The 22230-nt window shown below is 36.8% G+C and overlaps 1 protein-coding gene across 10 annotated transcripts in view; it reads left to right on the top strand.

Moving 5' to 3' along the window:
- Positions 1-1549: 1549 nt before the first annotated feature.
- LOC111411650 (rho GTPase-activating protein 7-like) overlaps positions 1550-22230 on the top strand; it is a 33983-nt gene continuing 13302 nt past the window's right edge. For 2 of the 10 annotated variants that reach the window (XM_023042177.1, XM_023042178.1), the window contains exons 1-12: positions 1555-1829; positions 2167-2203; positions 2788-2864; positions 3066-3136; positions 3266-3344; positions 3447-3591; positions 3683-3802; positions 4534-4611; positions 5935-5990; positions 6076-6145; positions 6481-6568; positions 7999-8242. In XM_023042177.1, coding sequence (XP_022897945.1) covers positions 1776-1829; positions 2167-2203; positions 2788-2864; positions 3066-3136; positions 3266-3344; positions 3447-3591; positions 3683-3802; positions 4534-4611; positions 5935-5990; positions 6076-6145; positions 6481-6568; positions 7999-8242 — 1119 coding nt within the window. In that variant the 5' untranslated portion in view covers positions 1555-1775. Of the gene's footprint in view, positions 1830-2166; positions 2204-2787; positions 2865-3065; positions 3137-3265; positions 3345-3446; positions 3592-3682; positions 3803-4321; positions 4415-4533; positions 4612-5009; positions 5183-5934; positions 5991-6075; positions 6146-6480; positions 6569-7998; positions 8243-22230 lie in introns of those variants that run through there. The other 8 variants (XM_023042181.1, XM_023042180.1, XM_023042182.1 and 5 more) reach the window with 8 other exon arrangements.

Here is a 22230-nt window from a genome sequence, read left to right as displayed (position 1 = left end):
ATTATTTTCTCTCAAACTCAACCCATGTTTGAATATGATTTCTTAAAATTTATTTTTATCAAACTTAATCTTGATCAGACATTTCAAGGATTAATAACTTACGTTGATTTTTTATCACACATTTTTTCAATTTTTATCAAAATTGAACAAGAATTGATTTTCAACATAACATATTGTCAGCCGTATACCCTCGAAAATAATCATTTTTAACTTTAAATAATTTCTCCAAACAAAATTAGAATTTCAATTTGAGTACTACAATAGCTCAAATTAAAGTTGAACTAGTAATTCGCAGGTAGTTTGCTTGAGCCAATGACCTAATCGAACTTCACAACTATGCTATCCAATAGATATATAGCCCTTATTTTTTAATTTTTTTTTCCTAAAAAATAGTTTTTCTTTTTACTTATTTTCAACAACACATTATTTTAATAAAATAATTCGTAAATTTATACTTTTTTTTCTTACTCTTTAATATAATTTTTTTTTTTTATCATTTATAGCATAATCATTTTTTCAAAAAATAAAAGAGGGCATAATAATAAAAAAATTAATCGGGAATCGAAATACCTAAAAATTGTTTTACCGGGAATTGCTAATTATTGTGTTTCATTAGTATAATTTTTCAAATGAAAAATGTTGAAATAAAAGTTTTTTTTTTTTTTTTTATGTTCGTTTGGTTTTGTTTTATAAGAAAATTATCAATTAAAGGGATATAATTAACTGGTATTGGAAATAAATTTTGTTTCTATTGCCAAAAAAAAAGAAGCAAGAAAATCATTTATCTTTTAGCGTTCGTTTGGCTTTATTTTACATGAAAATTATCAATATATATTTTTTTATAATTAGGGATAGAATTTGTTTCCAAAAAAAAAAAAAAAACCAAACGTAAACAGTACCCTTGAAAACCAATAAAATTCTAATTTTCAAGAAAAGCAAGAAAATTAAATTCTATGTAAAATTTTGTTATCAAACACCACAAAATGGGTGAAAAATTTTCCAAGAAATTTGTCCTATCAAATATGGCCTTAGTGCTAAGCATATGTGGAATGATAATGCTTTAGAGCTTGTTTGGGAGTGATTTTGAGAATTGATTTTTTGATCGTTAGAAAAAAAGTGAGATCCACCTATGAGAGAAGAAGTCAAATATAACGGTTGAAATAGTGAAATAACGATCAAAAAATTAATTTTTTGGGAGGAAAAATCGCTCCCAAACAACCCTTTAGTAAAACACTGAAAATTTTATATTATTGGGTAAACTTTTTGATTTCAACGTAACTATTTTTATCTCATAGACTCATATGATAAAAGTGTTGCGTTTTTTGTACATAATAATTTTATAATTAATTAAAATTCGATTTTATGACTAGAAGTAGAAGTATAATTTTCATTCGTTTCAATTGGATTCGAATGATCTAGAATACCTTAAATGCAAGTCATGTGACATCAGAAAATTCTTTTGGGTTAAAGTAAACGTCAAGAAATAAGAATGAATCACGTGGAACCACCCCCTGTAATGTACTGACAAAGATGTGAAAACAAGAGAATGTGGAAAGGCCGCTCTGGTTGGTTCGTCAGATTCATCCGTCCCCTTTGTTTACCTTGTAAAAGTAAAATAAAGCAGAAAAAGAAAAAGCTCAGTTTTTGTCGTTCATCAATCTACATTATACATATCTCAGTCTATTTTTTTGCCGGAAATTTGCTCTCTGATCAGTTTGCACTCAGTCTTCTGAGGTGTTAATTCAACCGTAATAAAGCAAAATAAAAAATAAAAAATGTCGGCTTCTCTTGCCACATTTGAACGCTCTCGTATTGGAAATTCAAACACTGTAAGCTTTTGGCTCTTCTTTTTTAGGAAAATCCCGTATTCAGTTATTTTTTCTGTTTCTAATGTTTCACATTTTATATTTTTCACGCGGGAAAGGAAAAGGATTGAGAAAAAGTTGGGTCTTTGTCAAGTCAAGTATAGACTCTATAGTCATATAATTGTCAAATAAACTTGTAATTTGTCACTTTGAAGTTTCATGATTTTTAGTTTTTTTTGTTTTTTTGAATTTTCTTCATAAAAATTGTTATTTATTGTAATTAACGGGATCAATTTGTTGTGTAATTATTCTTCTGGTCTGTAATTTATCTCGATTATTATTAAATTGTGAGGATTTACAGATTTTCAAGAGCGGGCATCTTCTCATATCTTCCAAAGGTCAGTGCTTTTGGTCCTGCAAATAAGATATTGTAGATGTCAAGCGTGAATAGAGTGTTAACTTTGAATTTGCAAATTTTTGCTCAGGGGAGTGTGACTGTGTGGTGTGCCACATTGGCATTTGATGACTTATTCATGGAATTTGGTAGGATTTAAGTTCAAGTGGTTTGACATTTACTATGTATAGCAAATGCTTAAATTTTAATGAATTATGCTATTTGTAAAAAAATAAAAAAATAAAAAAATAAAAAAAAATACAGCTTTTTTGACATTGTATGAAGTGTAAGAATATGTACCATTTGATTATTTTAATTGTTGTTAAAATCAATGACAATAACACATTGTCCATATTAGATACTGTCAACAAAATTGTGAAGCAAAATGTAACTCTAGCAGCATTGAATTTTAATTTACAAAAAACTTACACAAGCGCTCATGCTAGTACATGACTGAGTTGCTAGTTCGGTTGGATTTAGTTTATACACGCTCCTGTCTTTGTAGAATTGGAAACAAAAATGTTATATTACTCTTGTCGTTATCAGTGTTGGTCTTGTTATGTGTTCATGTACCTCAATTTCTTTCAGGATTAGGTTGGAATACTTGGAAGAAGCGATGGTTTATCCTTACACGTACTTCTTTGGTTTTCTTCAAGAATGATCCGGTTGGTTTACAAGTGTGCCTTGGGTTTTTATCCTTTGATATATTGACACGGTGAATTTGTATTTCAGTATCTTAACTGCTGATTTCATGTTATTAAGCTATTAATACTTTTGGGTCAGTCTTGTATCAAGTTCGTTGTGTAGTCTTCACTTATGATATTTTCGATTGAATATCACAACTTTGCCTTCTCTCTCTCTTTCAGAATTTACTTCAGCAGCGAGGGGGTGAAGTAAATCTGACTCTTGGGGGCATTGATTTAAATAATTCAGGGAGGTATGAACCAATAGCACATGCTCATTACCTCTTTATGGGCAAGTGCCTGTGTTTTTAAGTCTCCCTCCTTGTGTGTCTCGAGCTTTTCTCTGCATGTCCTGCAATTTCTTGGTATTTTCTTGTGTGCAGTGTTGTTGTTCGAGAAGATAAGAAGCTTATCAATGTTTTGTTTCCTGATGGACGTGATGGGCGAGCATTTACTCTTAAGGTAGATGCTGGATTAGATATTCTCTCTTTTCCCTTTACGTTTTAAATTCTTCCTGTATTTTGTTATTTGGTAATTAGCTACTTTTTATTTTTTTATTTTCAGGCAGAGACATCCGAGGATTTGTATGAGTGGAAGACAGCCCTTGAATATGCTCTTGCACAAGCACCAAGTGCTGCTCTTGTGATGGGACATAATGGGATATTTAGGAGTGACACTAATGAAACAATTGAAGGGTCTTTTCCTCAATGTTCGTACATTGTTTTTTGATACAGATTTCTTCCCTTCACTAACTCCATGTAAACTATACCTGCTTAATGTGGAAATCCTTTTGGATGCAGGGAGAGATAAACGTGTGGCTAAGTCATTGGTAGTTGGACGGCCAATTTTGCTCGCATTAGAAGATATAGATGGAGGCCCATCCTTTCTTGAAAAAGCACTTCGATTTCTCGAGAAGTATGGTAAGTTGCTGTATTGCAATTTGTACTCTGGTCCAGAAAATCAATTCAAAATGGTGTCTGAAGCCATTTCATTCTTTTAGTGTTTGCCTATGTCCGCTACATCACCTTTGAATTAGTTAAAAACTGATAACCTGAGAGTAATTTATATGTTTACCTGATAAAAAAGCTTGATTACTTTTTGGCTTTCATATTTTTGAACTATTTTTTTCTAAATGTGCTTTCAATTTTTTATTACTCTGTATACCCTTTATTACGTATTACATGTAACTTTAAATTGCTTGATTTATTGTACCAGTTTTGAAGTAAAATGCTAAAATATGTATCACAATACGGAAATGGCACTAAGCCGATTAAAGGCTACAAGACTGCATCAAATGTTTAAAAAGGTGTAACTGGCTGCTGAGGCATTTTTCCATCTTGAGGCGAGGCTAACACTAAAAGAATTAAAAAAAAGTACCAAAATAAATCTGTAATAATAATCTTGGAATCATTTAATAAAATATTTAAAATGTGTTTATTAACTCTTTTCCCACTTCGTATACATCGCCACACTACTTTATGAATTCTGATAGCTGATAGAAGATCAAGTGGGGCATTTAGTCATGGCGAACCGTGCTAAGTTTAATCCAGGATTACAATTTTCCAATTATTATCTCAAAAAACTACAAATGCAAGATTTCTTTTAGGCTTCCTTCAGTGTGCATATTCTGATTGTAGACTACTTCTTTCAGGAGTTAAAGTAGAAGGAATTCTGCGGCAGTCTGCAGACATTGAGGAAGTAGATCGAAGAGTTCAAGAATATGATCAAGGTTTTTTCTTTCTTTATGTTTTTTGATGTGTTGACTAGGTTTTTTGATTTTTTTCAGAAAATACAATTATCATGTTGGTTTTTACATTATTCAAATCAATGTGACTGATTGCATTTGTCCAGTTATATACTCGAAGATTTTTATTTTTTTTTATCAATTTATATTTTGCTTTATTCAGAAAATACAATTAGTCATGCTGGTTTCTACTCTATTCAGAGCAACGTGACTGATTCCATTGGTTGAGTTATATCCTCCAAGACTTCGTTTATATATCAGTATAAATGCATTAGGTGTTTATATTTTTTGCTTTTGGTCAATGATGATTCTGGTGCATTTATTTCGCTTATAATTTTGAGATTTTCTTTATGAATGATAGGGAGAGATATGACCCTAACCTGGTGAAGTGGGATAATATGATCTTTAGCAGAAGAGAGGTCTATATGGCAAATTATCTACTTTAATGGAAGAGTTTCTCTTTAGAGAAGGTTAACTGAGATGTTATCTGAGATACGGATAATGTGTTCTCAGTAATAAGAGCACGTACAGAGATCATTGGCCTGTTTCCAGATATGTCAGTACTTCTGCAAGGATAGTCTAGTGATTGCCTTTTGACATGATGCATCTGTTGTTTTCTCTGCATATTCTTGCATGCTATTGTTTTTTATTTTTTTGTTGTCAAAAGTCCATGTTATAAAGTCAAAAAATAAAATCTTCTTCAATGTTCTTACCAAAACTTGCATATTGGAAAAAATCCCTACATTTATGCTTTTAGCACATTTGAGTTCTGAGAAGTGGACTTTTGTCCCTCAGAGCTGTGCCTTTATCAGAGTAGTAAATGGCTTTGTAGAGCGTGGAAACTGTCTTGGAATTCCTGAACTGAAGTGTGTGTTTCTTGTCTGCTTTTTGTGAATTTTCCTCTTGCTAGTTGATTGATTGTACCTGCCCAAATGAGGTGCATTAAATGTTGTCTGTGTTTTTCATTTGGGAGTTTCTTGTTCTGATCTATTTTGTGATTTGGCAATTTCAATGCCTGGGGTTTTATCTTAAGGTTTTGTCCCATAAAGCTAGGTAACATATCTTCTAGTTCACTTAATATCACACATCAAGTTCAAACCCCAACTTTATGTTGGGGATTGAGTTCAGTATATATGTTGGTCTGTATTTGGGTTCCTTTTTGGAGGATGATTTACATCATACTATGACGAGAAAGTCTTATAGCTATTTGTATGATTTTTTTCTGTGGACTTCTCTTTGTTTTTTAATCTTCTCAAACGAGGTAATCTACATGGTGTCCATACTAATACGAAGACTACTTGATTATAGGCAATACTGAATTTGATCCGGATGAGGATGCTCATGTTATTGGTGACTGTGTTAAGGTTTAATTACCATCTTTCTTACTCAGTCATGCTGGTTTGGCTTTTATTTAAAATTAATTTTTCAATGGAGTTACCTGCTCTTCAGCTTGTTCTTCGGGAGCTGCCTTCTTCTCCAGTTCCTGCATCCTGCTGCACTGCTTTGTTGGAATCTTACAGTAAGTACATCACTTCATAATGTATGAGTTGGCACATCCCATCTGTTTGCTTGTAAAACGTTGGCTTACATTCTTCAGTGTTTTAAATAATAAGAATTTATTTATTTCCAAGTCTTGAAAAGAAATTGATCGGAAAGAAGCACAGGTGAATGCAATGCGCTCTATAATACTGGAGACATTTCCTGAACCCAATAGGCATCTGTAAACTTACTGTAGATTACATCACTTCATAATCTATGAGTTGGCACATCCTGTCTGTTTGCTTGTAAAACATTGGCTTGCATTCTTCAGTGTTTTAAATAATAAGAATTTATTTATTTCTATGTCTTCAAAAGAAATTGATTGGAAAGAAGCACGGGTGAATGCAATGCGCTCTGTGATACTGGAGACATTTCCTGAACCCAATAGGCGTCTGTTACAGAGGTACTTCTGGTCCACTACCGAACACTTTGCATGTTCTCATGCATCAACATGAGCGACTCCATGTACATATCTAGTTGATTATTTGGTCAATTTGTCTCCTCTATTTGCAAATTGCAATTCAGCTTTACGCGATGCTTTCTCTTTTCATCGCATAATCATTTGCTTTGGTTCATTGCCAGTGGCATTTTGATCATTACCAGTGATGTTAGAAGAGCTTCCAGCTCTTAATTTGCAGTACGTCCTCAGGATGCAATCCTGTGATGCAAATTGTTTGAAATCCCTTGTTTAATATTTGGCTTAATAATATTATAGTACTATGTGCGAAATATTCTTTCCCAATTGTTATTATTTATGTTAAAAACCATATAATTTTAATGTAAAATTCTAAATTTGTAAATGCATCCTCTGATAAAAGAGAAGTTGCAGTAGAGTGTTTACCATGCAACGGAAAAGAATTTCAACAGTTAACGGTACAAAAAATTAATAAAAGGTCTACAATCCTAATGTTATGAGTAGAGACCTACAGAAGACATCATAAGGCATACATAGATGCACTAGGTTTTGGTCTTTATAGGACTAGTTGATTTACGTGGCACTACCTTGGGCGAAACATTTATTAGCAACAAATAATATGCTGCATTTTTCAGTCATTCGACCTGTTTAGTTGTAGAAATTAGGCTAAAAGGCACTGAGAGAATAATAACAGGAGAAATATAAAGAGCCATAATACTCTTTGATTTGGGAGGCCTTCAACAAAACCCTCCAATGCTCTTGGTTGAGGCAAACCTTTAAAAAATCGTTGCTCTAGACTTCCCACAAGTTGAGATGTTACCATCTTTTCAGAAATATTGTAAAAAATGTGACTATTTAACAACCATTTAAAGATTTTACCGTGGATATCCCAACATCTCAGGAAATGCTAAAATACAGTCAAAGCTTAAATATAAACTGCGTTCTTGAGTGAAACGGGGAATGGACGTCAATTCAAGCTGAGGAAGTCAATCTCTTTCCAATATTTTGCTGATGGTGGATCTAATTTATTAACATTTTGATTAATTTTTTGGTTTTGTGTTGATGTATTTCAACCTTTCAAAATGGAACTTCAGTTGACTTAAAATGGCAATGTCCAAATATTTAGTTTCAGTTAAACGTGTCTTTCTTACTTACACGTTGTTAAGATCATTGTAATTTGTATTACATGGTTTGTGCACAAATATTTCAAATTGAAACTGCCAGATCACTGTAGCATGATAATGGCAACATTTAACTGTCAACAACAATTATTATGCATGCTCAAGATCAATGTTCTTCTTGCACATAGGGTGATTGCACCTGCAATCTGGTCTGATCTTGATTTTTTATTACCATCTTTGTCATGTTGGCTTCAGTTTTGCTATCCTCATGAAATATCTTCTGTATATTTTTTGTAGAATTCTTAAGATGATGCATATTATTTCCTCCCACGTTTCTGAGAATCGGATGACTCCATCTGCTGTTGCTGCTTGTATGGCTCCATTGCTCTTGCGGCCTCTTGTAGCTGGTGAATGTGAATTGGAGGATGATTTTGATACCAACGGTGATAATTCTGCACAACTTCTTGCTGCTGCGAATGCTGCTAATAATGCCCAAGCAATTATTACAACACTTTTGGAGGAGTATGACAATGTATTTGATGTACGTTACCCTTGCTCGTTGATTTTGGAAGCGTGTAGGCTTATTAGGAGATGGATTTCTGATCGTGTGTTTTAAGTCAGGGACATTGACATTTCTGTCCCACTTCTTTTTTCAACTCAGTCATCTTCTTCGTTATATCCTCATATCTACTTTTCTAGTTGCCTCACAAAACTTATAGGCTAAGGCTCATGCATAAAATGAATTCGGTTCAGATGCACTTTCTTTAGAAAATGAACATATCTGTTTGGTGAAGTTAGTTGATGCAGTTTTTAGGAAATATTTTAACCTGTTGCATTTGATCTGAATAACATCAACGGGACTTATTTCAGCCCCTCTTATTGATTTAGTTGTTATACTCTGTTATTACTGTTTGAATTAGAGTTTGGTATGAAGTTTTGAGAAAAAAGGTTAATTTCCTTCCTCTCCTATTCATTCATTATATAGAAAAACAAGAGTACATATATGGAAACTTGACAATTACGAAAATACAATAAACTGTAGTTATACTCTTGCCTAATTTAGATGATTTATTTCCTTAACAGTCCCCCTCAAGTTGGAGCATATATATCATATAAGCCCAGCTTGGAACACAGATACTTCAATCGATTACCGTTCAGGGACTTTGTAAACATATCAGCAAGCTAGTCTCCTGTCTTCACAAATGGTGTACATATATCGCCACTCAATATTTTTTCCTGGATAAAGTGACAATCAACTTCAATATGTTTAGTCCTCTCATGAAAGATTGGATTAGACACAATATGTAAAGCAGTCTGATTATCACAAGACATTGGAATAGGAGTAGAAGGTGAGAAATTGATTTCTTGAAAAAAGTGCTGTAAGCATGTCAACTCACTAGTAGTATGAGCCATCGCCCTATATTCTGCTTTTGCAATTGACCTTGCGACTACAATTTGTTTCTTACTTTTTCAAGAGACAAGATTACCATCGAGAAAAGTACAAAAACCTGTAATAGATCACCAATCTGACAGGGATCCCGCCCAATCTTCATCTGTAAACTCTTCTATTCTGATATGTCCATTCGGTTTATACAACAATCCAAAACTTGGAGCCTTTTTCAAGTACCGAATAACACGTATCACAACTTCTCAATGAGGAACTCGGGAGTATCCAAAAACTGACTAATGACACTTGCTGCATAGGAAACATTTGGTCATGTGATGGTGAGATAATTTAATTTTTCAACTAAACGACGATATTTTCCTGGTTCTTTATACAATTCTCCTTCATCCTTCAAAAGCTTCACATTAGGATCCATGGGAGTATCAACTGGACGAGTTCCAAGATAACCAGTCTCATTTAACAGATCAAGTACATATTTTCTTTGCAATAAATTGATACCTGCTCGTGACCTAGCGACTTCAATACCAAAGAAATATCATAGCTTGCCTAGATCTTTGGTCTGAAAATATTTTTGTAGAAACTGCTTCAACCGAAAAATCCCATCTGCATCATTACCAGTGATTACAATATCATCTACATAAACTACAAGGATAACATAACCTGCACCAGTTTGTAGATGAAATACTGAATGATGTGTCCGACATCTTTAAAGACCAAATTCTAAAACAACTTCAGAAACTTCCCAAACCATGCCCTTGGTGATTGCTTTAAACTATATAGAGCCTTTTTCAACTTACAAACATAATTCTGGTACTCCCCCCGAGCAACAAATCCAGGTGGTTACTCCATATAAATCTCTTCGTGTGAGTCACCATGAAGGAAAGCATTTTTAATATCCAATTGAAATAGGGGCCAACCAAGGTTAGCAGCGATAGAGATCAAAATTCTAATAGAAGAGATCTTAGCAGCTGGAGAGAATGTTTCATCATAATCAATACCATAGGTCTGTATGTAACCTTTAGCAACCAATCGAGCTTTCAATCAATCAACAGTTCCATCAAGATTGAATTTCGAAACAAGGACCCATTTGTTACCAACATGACGTATGCTAGCTGGTAAAGGAACGAGTTCCCAGGTCTTATTCTCATGCAAGGTTGCCACTTCTAATCCCATAGCCTTTTGCCACTCAGGATCAAATAAAACCTGAGTCATTGTTTTAGGTACAAAAACACTAAAAAGTTGGGATGTAAAACAAGAAAAAGAAGGTGACAACGAATCAAAAGTAACATAGTGACTTATAGAATGTTTAGTTACACAAGTACGTTTACCTTTACGAAGAGCAATAAGCAATGACTCGGGATCACAATAGATGACGGATGCAGGATCTGTAGACGGTAAGGTGATGGATGGGGCCACAGATGTTGGAGGCTTAGGTCATCGAGTATAAACCTGTAAAGGATGTGATGGTTCCTTTTGAGTGGAGGACAACTTTGATGCAGTAGATAGAGTCGAGTCTAGTCCTGGAGATGTACCAACAGGTAGATAAGATACTAATAAGTTAACGGGGACTCGAGTGGATTCAGAAGACGTACTATGATCCGAGAAATAGGGTGTGGATTCGTAAAAAATGACATCTGCACTTACAAAATAGCGTTGTAGAAAAGGATTATAGCACCGATACCCTTTTTGTGTTTGGGAGTAACCAAGAAAAATATATTTCATAGAGCGAGAGTCGAGCTTATCACGACCAGGACCGAAGTGATGAATATAACAAATACATCCAAAAACCTTGAGAGGTAACGAATACAAGAGAGAAGGGAGATGCACCGTCCAAAATAGAGGAAGGCATGTGATTAATGAGATAGCATGCAGTAAGGACAGCATCACTCCAAAAATGTTTAGGGACATGCATATGACAAAGAAGAGCTTGAGTAACTTCTAACAAATGACGATTTTTGCGTTCTTCAACTCCATTTTGTTGTGAAGTATACACGCGAGGTGTTTGATGAGTAATGCCTTTGGAAGATAAATATGATGTAAAAGAGGCAGACATATATTCTTAGGCATTATCAGACCGCAAAATACGAATCTTCTGGTTAAATTGAGTTTTAATCGAAGTACGAAAAACTTAAAAGATAGACATTAATTCAGGACAAGTTTTCATTAGGAATAACCAAGTCATACGAGAATAATCATCCTCAAATATAACAAAAACTGAAATTTATTAGAGGAAACATTAATTGGTCCCCATATATCAGAATGCATAATATCAAATAAACTAGAAATACGATTAATAGTTCGTAAAAGAAAAGACACACAGTAATGTTTACTAAGCTGACAAGCTTCACATTTAAGAGAGGAGACATTACGAAGACTCACAATTTGACGTTTTAAAGTAGAAAGGGAAGGGTGACCAAAACGATAATGCCACTGCATGGGTGAAATAGAAGACTAGAGAGCTTAAGGAGAGCAGACTGGAGAAAGAATTAGGTAGTATAAGCCACCAACCTCATGCTTCGTACCAATCATCCTCTTTGTCTTGAGATCCTGAAAAGCACACAAAGAAGGATAAAATGTTATAGAACATTGAAGAGATGATGTAATTTTACTAATAGACAATAAACTAAAGGGAAAGTTAGGAACATGAAGGACAACTGGCAACACTGGTTTGGGGAACCGTTAGCAAGAGTGACATATTTGGATGAAGCAGTAGGATGATAATCAAGAAGGTAAGTAGACGAACTAGTCATGTGTTCAGTTGCCCCGGAATCGAGAATCCACGGATAATGAGTAGATGACGTTAGATAGTGAGAAGACGTGGTACCTGACTGAGCGAGAGTGGCCATAGAAGTGGAAGTGGCCTGTTTATGAGCTAAGAACCCAGCATACTCATCCCGTGGTACAGATAAGAAATCAGATTTTGATGTTGAACTAGACTTAGCCACTGTTCCATATACTAGGTGATGATCCTCATTAGGCGAGACAGGACTAGCAAAACTAGATGATTTACCATATAAGTCCCAACAGTAATCAACAGAGTGACCTATACGACCATAGTGAGTACATTTTCGAGATTCACGAGTTAATGAACGATTACTGGCTCTAGTGTCTTGTCCATCCCGAGAGATAATACCACGACTACTTTGACCGCTACGTCCACCCCGGAATGAGCCATCCCGAGCAATAAAGGCAAAACGATCTCCGCTGGGTGTACTATCTGAGAGAGTAGAGCGTTGAATACGGGAAAATGTTTCCGCAAGACTAGGAAGCTCTTTTTCACCTAATATCTGTGCTCGAATTGCTTCAAACTCTGATGGAAGATTGATAAGAAATTTGACATCATCGATATCTTCTTGTTGTTTTTCCATGACTTTCAAATCAAGAGCTAAGGATTGATGCATATTCCTTTCCTGACACACAGCTAAGAGCTTATTGTAATATTCAACGACGCTGGAGAAACCCTTCTCAAGCTCAAGAACTGTTTACACGTTTCATAGATTCGAGTAGCATTTCCAGTTCCAAAATGTATATGTTTGAGATGCTCTCAAATTTGTTTAGCCGTAAACATATAGATAGATGAAGACCCGATATGAGGTTCAATACTGTTGATCATAAGTCCAATGATTGCATTATCCTCTTGATCCAACCGATCATTAAGAGTAGAGTCAGCCTTTGTAGAATCATTTTCTAAGAGTTTGAAAGACGGCTTGCCTAAAATGAAGTGGTTATATAAATCCTTACCTCGCAAAAAGACCTCGACACATCTAGCCTAGTAAGTGTAATTTCTTTCATTCAATTTTTCAGGTACCATTGGTCCAGTCATATTGAAAATCTCCATTTTGGATGACATGATACTATCCACCCAAACTACTAATAAACCATGAACAGACTCACAAACCAAGTGATCAATCCAACAATAAAAGTAAGGGGCCCAAAATTGAAGAAGCCCACTGTTAAGAAAGAAAATCAATTAGGAATAATGTATGTTAGGCAAGAACATTTGATAGTATATTTAGTTTCCATATATGTACACGTTAATTTTTTCTATATAATAAAAAGAAGATGAGAGGAAGAGTTTACCTTCTTCTCTCTAATGCTTGTACCAAACCCTAGTTTAAACATGGTATCAGAGCCGATTTTTTTTAAAGTTTGGTATTTTTCATCCACTTCTTCCTTTTCCTCAGCAACCCGAGTATTTCGCATTGTGGGTGGCAGCGGACAGGAGCCATAGTTGTTGGTGGATTGTAGTGGCAGTCGTGGGATTCGTGGGTGTTCCCGTGGCTGTAGTCGATCGTTTGGTTGTAATTTCACAGTGTTTAGGCGATTGTAGAAGTGGGTTTTTTTTTGTGGCATTGTCGTCTCTGTTGTAGGTGGTCACCGGAGCTCTAAATTTTGATCGGTCGACAGGAGGGTCTGTTTCGTCGTGGTCAGTGGTCGATTGGCTGTCGGATTGCACTGCGTTGCCAATTTCTCTATCGTTTTGGACTGATTTGGGCGTATTGTCGTTGATTCTGGAGTGGATTATAATTGTAGGCTGGTTAAATGGTCTCTGGCAATGAAGGCTGTTATTGGGCTCTAGTGATTTTTGTTGGGCCTAGTTTGTGGTTGGATTTTGTTTGGGCTCCTTTTATGATCTGTTTTTCTTTGGACCATAATTTTTTGTTTGTGGGCAGATTACTTTTGGACTCATTATTGTTGAGTTAGTAGCTTGTGGTTGCTTGTTATTGTTGATTGATTTTACTCTCTACGATCCAAGTACTATTGTGTGTGGTTAAAATCATGTCATCTCAAATGGATACGTTCAATTTGACTGGACCCATGGCACCAAAAAAATTGAATGAAAGAAATTACACTTATTGGGCTAGGTGTGTCGAGGTCTTCTTGTGAGGTAAAGTTTATAAAACCATTTGATTTTAGACAAGCCGTCTGCCAAATCATCAGAAAGTGACTCTATAAAGACTGATTCTAATCTTAACGATCTGTGGGATCAAGAAGATAACGCAATCATTGGACTTATGACTAGTAGTATTGAGCCTCATATTGGGTCTTCATATCTCTACATGTCTACGGTTAAGCAAATTTGGGAGCATCTTAAACATATACACTCTGGAACTGGGAATGTTAATCGAATTTATGAGACTTGCAAACAATATTTTGGACTTGAGAAAGGCTCTTCTAGCCTTGTTGAGTATTATAAAACTATTGGTTGTGTGTCAGGAAAGGAATATGCATCAACCTCTCTCTCTTGACTTGAAGGTTATGGAAAAACAGCGAGAAGACATTGATGTTGTTAAATTTCTTATTGGTCTTCCACTGGAATTTGAAGCTGTCAGGGCACAGGTTTTGGGTGGAAAAGAACTTCCCAATCTTCCAGAGACATTCTCCCGTATTTAGCGCTCTACTCTCTTCGATAGTACACCTAGTGGAGATCATTCTGCTTTTATTGCTCTAGGTGGCTCATTTAAGGGTGGACGGAGTGATCGAAGTGGACGTATTGTTAGTTTTCGGGGTGGATGAGATAGTAGGGGACTTTTGCCCATGCAGTGGCATTGCCGTCTTGGTTACCCTTCTCTGTCCACTTTAAAACGTCAAGTTGTGAGTCTTCGTAATGTGTCCTCCCTTAAATGTGATGCCTGTTAGATTAGCAAACATCACCGTGTGTCTTTTCCATTACGAACTAGTAGTCGTGTTTCTAGTTAATTTGAGTTAGTTCATTCTAATGTGTGGGGACAAATCAATATTTCTTCTAATAAATTTCAATATTTTATCACTTTTGTGGATGATTATTCTCATATGACTTGGTTGTTTCTAATGAAAAATCGTTTAGAGTTACTTTCTATATTTCAAGTCTTTCGTTCTTTGATTAAAACTCATTTTAACAAGAAAGTTCGTATTTTGCGTTTTGATAATGCAAAAGAATATATGTCCGCATCTTTTACTTCCTTTTTATCTTCCAAAGGCATTATTCATCAAACATCTTGTGCGTATACTCCACAACAAAATGGAGTTGCCGAACGTAAAAATTGTCATTTATTAGATGTGACTCGTGCTCTTCTTTCTCATATGCATGTTCCTAAACGTTTTTGGAATGATGCTGTTCTTATTGCATGCTATCTTATCAATCGCATGCCATCCTCCGTTTTGAATGGTGCATTTCCCTTCTCTCTTTTGTTTTCTTCATCTCCACAATACTCCTTCCCTCTCAAAGTTTTTGGATGTGTTTATTATGTTCATTTCTTTGGTCTTGGTCGTGACAAACTTGATTCTTGCTCTATGAGATGTGTTTTTCTTGGTTATTCCCAAACATAAAAGGGGTATCGTTGCTACAATCCTACTTTGCAATGCTATTTTGTAAGTGCAGATGTCACTTTCGATGAGTCTACACCTTAGTTCTTTGATCATCATACGTCTCCCGCTTTCACTCGAGATCCAGTTAGCTTACCCGTTCCGTATCTCCCAGTTGGTATTTCTCCGGAACCAGTCTCGTTTTCATCTACTATACCAGGGTTATCATCTTCTAATAAGGATCCACCTCTTTCTTTACAGGTTTATACCTGACGATCTAAGACACCACTGCCCGAAGCCCCAACCGTCGCCTTGCCGTTTTCAGATCCTACTTCTATCGTCTGTTTTGAAACTGAGTCTTTGCCCATTGCTCTCCGTAAAGGTAAACGTACTTGTATAACTAAATATCCTATTAGCCACTATGTCACTGTTGATTCATTGTCACCATCGTTTTCGTGTTTCGTATCCCAACTTTCTAGTGTTTTTGTACCTAAGACAGTAACAGAGGCTTTATCTGATCCTGAGGGGCGAAAGGCTATGGAATTCGAAATGGTAGCCTTACACCAAAATAAGACTTGGGATCTTGATCCTTCACCACCTGGTATACATCCCGTTGGTAACAAATGGATTTATGTTTTGAAGTTCAATCCTGATGGGACTATCGATCGGTTGAAAGCCCGATTGGTTGCTAAAGGGTACACACAAACCTATGGTATTAATTATGATGAAACATTTCTCCGGTTGCTAAGATCTCTTCTATTCGTGTTTTGATTTCTATTGCTGCTAACCTTAATTGGCCATTGTTCCAATTGGATATTAAAAATGCCTTCCTTCATGGTGATTTGCATGAAGAGGTTTATATGGAGCAACCATTTGGGTTTGTTACTCAGGAGGAGTATCGGAACTATGTTTGTAAGTTGGAAAAGGCTTTATATGAGTTAAAACAATCACTGAGGGCATGGTTTGGAAAGTTTTCTAAGGTTGTTCTGAAATTTGGTTTCAAAGGTGTCAGATAGATCATTCAATATTTCATCTGCAAATTGGTGCAGGTCGTGTTATCCTTGTAGTTTATGTAGATGATATTGTAATCACGGGTGATGATGCAGGTGTGATTGCTCGATTGAAACGGTTTCTACGAAAACATTTTCAGACCAAAGATCTAGGCAAGCTCCGATATTTTTTAAGTATTGAAGTTGCTAGGTCTCGGGCAGGTATCAATTTATCTCAAAGAAAATATGTTCTTAACTTGTTAGATGAGACAGGTTTTCTTGGAACTCGTCTAGTTGATACTCCTATGGATCCTAATGTGAAGCTTTTGAAGGATGAAGGAAAATCATTTGCAGGACCCGGAAAATATCGTCGTTTTGTTGGAAAGTTGAATTATCTTACTATCACAGGGCCAGATATTTCTTATGCAGTCGGCATTGTTAGTCAGTTCTTGGATGCTCCTCGAGTTTCTCATTGGGAAGTTGTGATACATATTATTCGGTATTTGAAAAAGGCCCTAGGTCTTGGATTATTGTATAAACCAAATGGACATATCAGGGTAGAAGAGTTTATAGATGCTGATTGGGCAGGTTCTCCGTCAGATAGACGATCAACTACTGGTTTCTGTACTTTTCTCGGTGGTAATCTTGTCTCTTGGAAAAGTAAGAAACAAACTGTAGTTGCGAGGTCAAGTGCAGAAGCATAATATAGGATGATGGCTCATACTGCTAGTGAATTAACGTGGTTGCAGCACTTTCTTCAAGAAATCAATCTCTCACCCTCTACTTCTATACCGATGTTCTGTGATAATCAGGCTACTTTACATATTGCATCCAATCCAGTTTTTCATAAAAGGACCAAGCATATTGAAGTTGACTGTCACTTTGTTCGGGACAAGATAGTATGTGGTGATATATATACACCATTTGTGAAGATCGGAGATCAGCTTGCTGATATGTTTACGAAATCATTGAACAGTAATCGGTTGAGATTTTTATGTACCAAGTTGGGTTTATATGATATATATACTCCAACTTGAGGGGGAGTGTTAAGAAAGAAAATCAATTAGGAATAATGTATATTAGGCAAGAACATTCGGTGGTATATTTAGTTTCCATATATGTACACGTTAATTTTTTCTATATGATAAAAGGAAGATGAGAGGAAGAGTTTACCTTCTTCTCTCTAATGCTTGTACCAAACCCTAGTTTAAACACCCACCAACCAACAAAACAATTGCAATTAAACTGACCAAACAAATCAGCCCACAATCAATCAAACCTAGCCCAACTACCTACAAAATAGCAGCCCACTCAAATCAATAATAAGGCCCACGCACAAATCAATTAAATTAGCCCAAATAAAATGCAATCAAAACCACAGGCAGCCCAAGGATGAAAGTCACCGATGCCGTTGCCGACTGTAGCTGTGAAATCGACACTTACAAAATTGACCGACCAAAATTGATAGCTCCGATGAGCGCCTCCAACATAAACGACGATGCCACAGGAAAGCTCACGTCTACAGCCGCCTGAACACCAAGAAATACCGCTGACGACAGCCACAAGAACACCCACATAACCCACAACTGCCACTACAACCACCGACAACTACTGCGACCATCTACTGGCACACACAATGGAACCGGTGAACAACATATTCTTGTTCTACGGGACTCAATGGAGGAAAGGTAGACGGAAAAAAAAGGGAGAAGGGAAAGGTTTGTTGAGAAGAAGTGAAAAAAAATACCAAACTCTGAAAAAACGGCTCTGATACCATGTTTGAATTAGAGTTTGGTATGAAGTTTTGAGAAAAGGTTAATTTCCTTCCTCTCCACTTCATTCATTATATAGAAAAACAAGAATACATATACGGAAACTTGACAATTACGGAAATACAATAAACTGTAGTTATACTCTTGTCTAATTTAGATGATTTATTTCCTTAACAATTACCATCTGAATCGAGTGATTTAATTATTGTATTGTGTAAGTGATTTGTTGTGCATGTGGTTCATATAGAGTGAAAAACAAGCCCTGTATCAAATGGGCCGATGCCGGCGCGAAGCGGAGTAGAGTGAGAGGAGCGGAGCGACGGCATCGGCCTTGTGCGGATTTAATTCACTGTCTGGTTGTTAGGGACGCTGAATGGGTTGGGGGTGCAGGGGCAACGCCCTGCGGTACGGTACAGGGGTATTTTCTGTACGGGCCTTAAAGTTTTATATGGGCCCAGGCTAGGGTTAGTATAAATAATATGTTGTAACCCTATTTTTCACAACTAAATAAAGAAATCTCCGCTTCGCTCTCGTAGACGTAGGCACATCGCCGAACCACGTAAAATTCTTGTGTTGATTTCCGTTTTCATCTCTTTAATATTGCGCATAAAATCCAACAACTAGTATCAGAGCTAGGTTCAGATGGCGAGTTCTTCGATTGCAAAATTTGATGTGATGAAGTTTGACGGATCTGGGAACTTCGGATTATGGCAGCGAAGGGTGAAGGATTTGTTGGCGCAGCAAGAGATGATGAAGGCACTATCTGGGAAGAAACCAGAGGGTACGTCAGATGGCGCTAGCAGTTGGTACAATTCGGCTTTGTTTGGCGGACGAAATCATGTATCATGTCATGGACGTTGAGTCTCCGGCGGAGGTTTGGGAGAAATTGGAGAGTCGTTATATGTCAAAGTCTCTCACAAACAAGCTGCATCTAAAGTAGCGGCTGTATGGGCTAAAGATGCTGGAGGGTACGGATCTGATTCAACACACCAATGTGTTCAATCAGATCATCAGCGATCTATTGCGACTTGAAATCAAGTTTGATGATGAAGACAAGGCAATGATTTTGTTGTGCTCACTGCCTCCTTCGTACGACCATCTGGTGACCACGTTGACGTGGGGTAAAGAAACTCTCGAATTGGAGGAAGTCACATCAGCCGTGTTAGCCTACAACCAATGGAAACTGCGTACTGGTGAAACTTCACAGGGTGAAGGGTTGATCGTAAAGGGCTACCAGAATCGTGGGAGAAGGAAGGACAGGGGTGTTTCTTTTAGAGGGAACACAAGATCAAAATCTAGAAATTAAAATAAGAAAAACGTGAAGTGCTACAAATGCCATCAGATGGGCCACTTTAAGAGAGACTGTCCGAATAAGAAGTAGAGTGATGAAAGAAAAGGTGATGGGTCCTCAAACTCAACTAGTGTTGCAGAAGGAGACTCGGATCTGGAGATGGAGACATGTTATCAATCTCTGTAGGTAATTCTGTAAAATTAAATGACTGTTGGGTACTTGATTCAGCCTGTTCATATCACATGTGTCCTCATCGGGATTGGTTTCATTCATATCGTTCTGGTAATTTTGGATCTGTTCTGATGGGTAATGATGCATCATGTAAGGTCATTGGAATGGGGTCCATAAAATTTAAAATGTTCGCTGGTGTGATAAGGACCTTAAAAAATGTTAGGCATGTACCTGAGTTGAAAAAGAATCTAATTTCTTTAGGCACTTTAGACACAAATGGTTACTCTTATAAGTCAGAGTGTGGGGCTCTAACAGTGAAGAAAGGGGCTATGATTGTGATGAAGGGTTAGAAATTGGTAAGGAATATCTACAAACTATTCGGGGATACAGTTGTAGGTGGAGTTGCTACAGCAGAATCTGAGTCAGATGACACTCTTCTATGGCATATGCGACTGGGGCATATAGGAGAACGTGGCATGGTCGAGCTTCACAAGAGGAATTTGTTGAAGGGGGTAAAATCATGCAAGTTGAATTTCTGCAAGTTCTGTATACTTGGAAAACAGTCCAGAGTACACTTCAAGATGGAAAAGCACAAGACAGAGGGTATTCTTGATTACGTGCACTCAGATGTTTGGGGACCAGTGAGGGAGTTGTCCAAAGGTGGATCTCAGTATTTTATTACTTTCATTGATGACTTCTCTAGAAAAGTTTGGGTATATTTCATGAAGCACAAGTCTGAAGCCTTTGCCAAGTTCAAATTATGGAAAGCAGAAGTAGAGAATCAGATGGGCAGAAAAATTAAATATCTGATGACAGATAACGGTACAAAGTATACAGATTCACAGTTTCTGAGATTTTGTGAGGAGCATGGTATTCAGCGGCACTATACAGTTCGCAAGACACCGCAACAGAATGGTGTTGCGGAAAGGATGAACGGAACAATTGCAGAACGGGCAAGATGTTTGAGGCTGAACGCAGGGCTCTCGAAGAGTTTTTGGACAGAAGCAGTGAACATGGCATGTTATGTCATAAACAGATCACCACGAGCAGCACTAGATGGGAAAGTTGCAGACGAAGTTTGGACAGGTAATGAAGTTGATTATTCTGAATTGAGAGTATTTGGTTGTCCGGCGTATGTGCATATATTTGTTTATCAGCAATCCAAACTTGATCCGAAATCAAGAAAATGCATTTTTCTGGGCTATGTTAAAGGTGTAAAGGGATACAAGTTTTGGGATCCAGAGGCAAGGAAGATGGTGATAAGTAGGGATGCAGTATTTGATGAAGCATTCATGCTTAAAGCTTCTACAGATAAAGAGAAGCTCAATTCAGACGAGGGCACAGGTAAGAGCCAAGTGGTGCAAGTAGAGCTAGACGATGTTAACACAGAAATTAATGCTCAGGGAGCAGATAGTTCTGGGTCAGAGGTGCAGCAGTATCATAGTGTTGCCTTAGATAGACCACGTCGCACTACCAAACCACCAGCAAAGTATGGATTTGAGGATTCGGTTTCTTATGCACTCATTACCAGCAATAGCGATCCTATAACTTTTCAGGATGCTAAATGGATAGAGGCTATGACGGAGGAAATTTAGTCACTGCATAAAAATGATACTTGGGATTTGGTGGAGCTTCCGGAGGGGAAGAAACAAATAGGGTGTAAGTGGGTGTATAGAAAGAAAGAAGCAATGTCAGAAAAGGAAGGAGAAAGATACAAGGCTCGATTAGTAGCAAAGAGATACTCACAGAGGAAGGGAGTAGATTATGATGAAATTTTCTCTCCAGTCGTCAGACACACTTCCATCAGGATTGTTATGGCAATGGTGGCTAATTTTGATTTGGAGTTAGAGCAGCTAGATGTGAAGACTGCTTTCCTTCATGGTGATTTGAAGGAACAGATTTTCATGGAGCAGTCAGAAGGGTTTTTGGAACCAGGAACAGAGAATCTTGTGTGTAAACTGAAGAAGTCTTTATACGGGCTTAAGCAATCTACACGGCAATGGTACAAGAAGTTCGAATCTCATATGATTCAGATTGGCTACAGTCGTTGTGAGTATGATTTTTGCGTATACTACAGAGTTCTTGAGGATAACTTATATATTTTCTTGATGTTGTATGTGGACGACATGTTAATTGCTGCCAAGAATATGGATGAGGTAGACAAATTGAAATCTTTGTTGAGCAGTAAGTTTGATATGAAAGACTTAGGACCGACTAAGAAAATTCTTGGCATAGAGATCAACAGAGATAGGAAAGCCAGAAAATTATGGGTGTCTCAGAAAAATAATTTGAAGAAAGTGTTAGAGAGGTTTAGCATGTCAGATGCAAAATCAGTTGCCACACCATTTGCAAATCACTTCAGATTGTCTAATAATCAGTGCCCAAAGAGTGAAGAAGATGTTGCAGAGATGTCAAAGGTACCTTATGCCAGTACAGTTGGATGTTTGATGTATGCAATGGTGTGTATCAGACTAGATTTAGCACATGCAGTCAGTGTGGTTAGTAAGTATAAGGCTAATCCTGGTAGAGAGCATTGGAGAGCTGTAAAGTGGATTTTCAAGTACTTGAAAGGTACAATGGAGTGCGGGATCATGTTTGAGAGACAACATGGTGATA

Source organism: Olea europaea, chromosome 16, assembly GCF_002742605.1.
Source record: "Olea europaea var. sylvestris chromosome 16, O_europaea_v1, whole genome shotgun sequence".
NCBI lineage: Eukaryota > Viridiplantae > Streptophyta > Magnoliopsida > Lamiales > Oleaceae > Olea > Olea europaea.
This window is presented reverse-complemented; position numbering and strand designations above follow the sequence as displayed.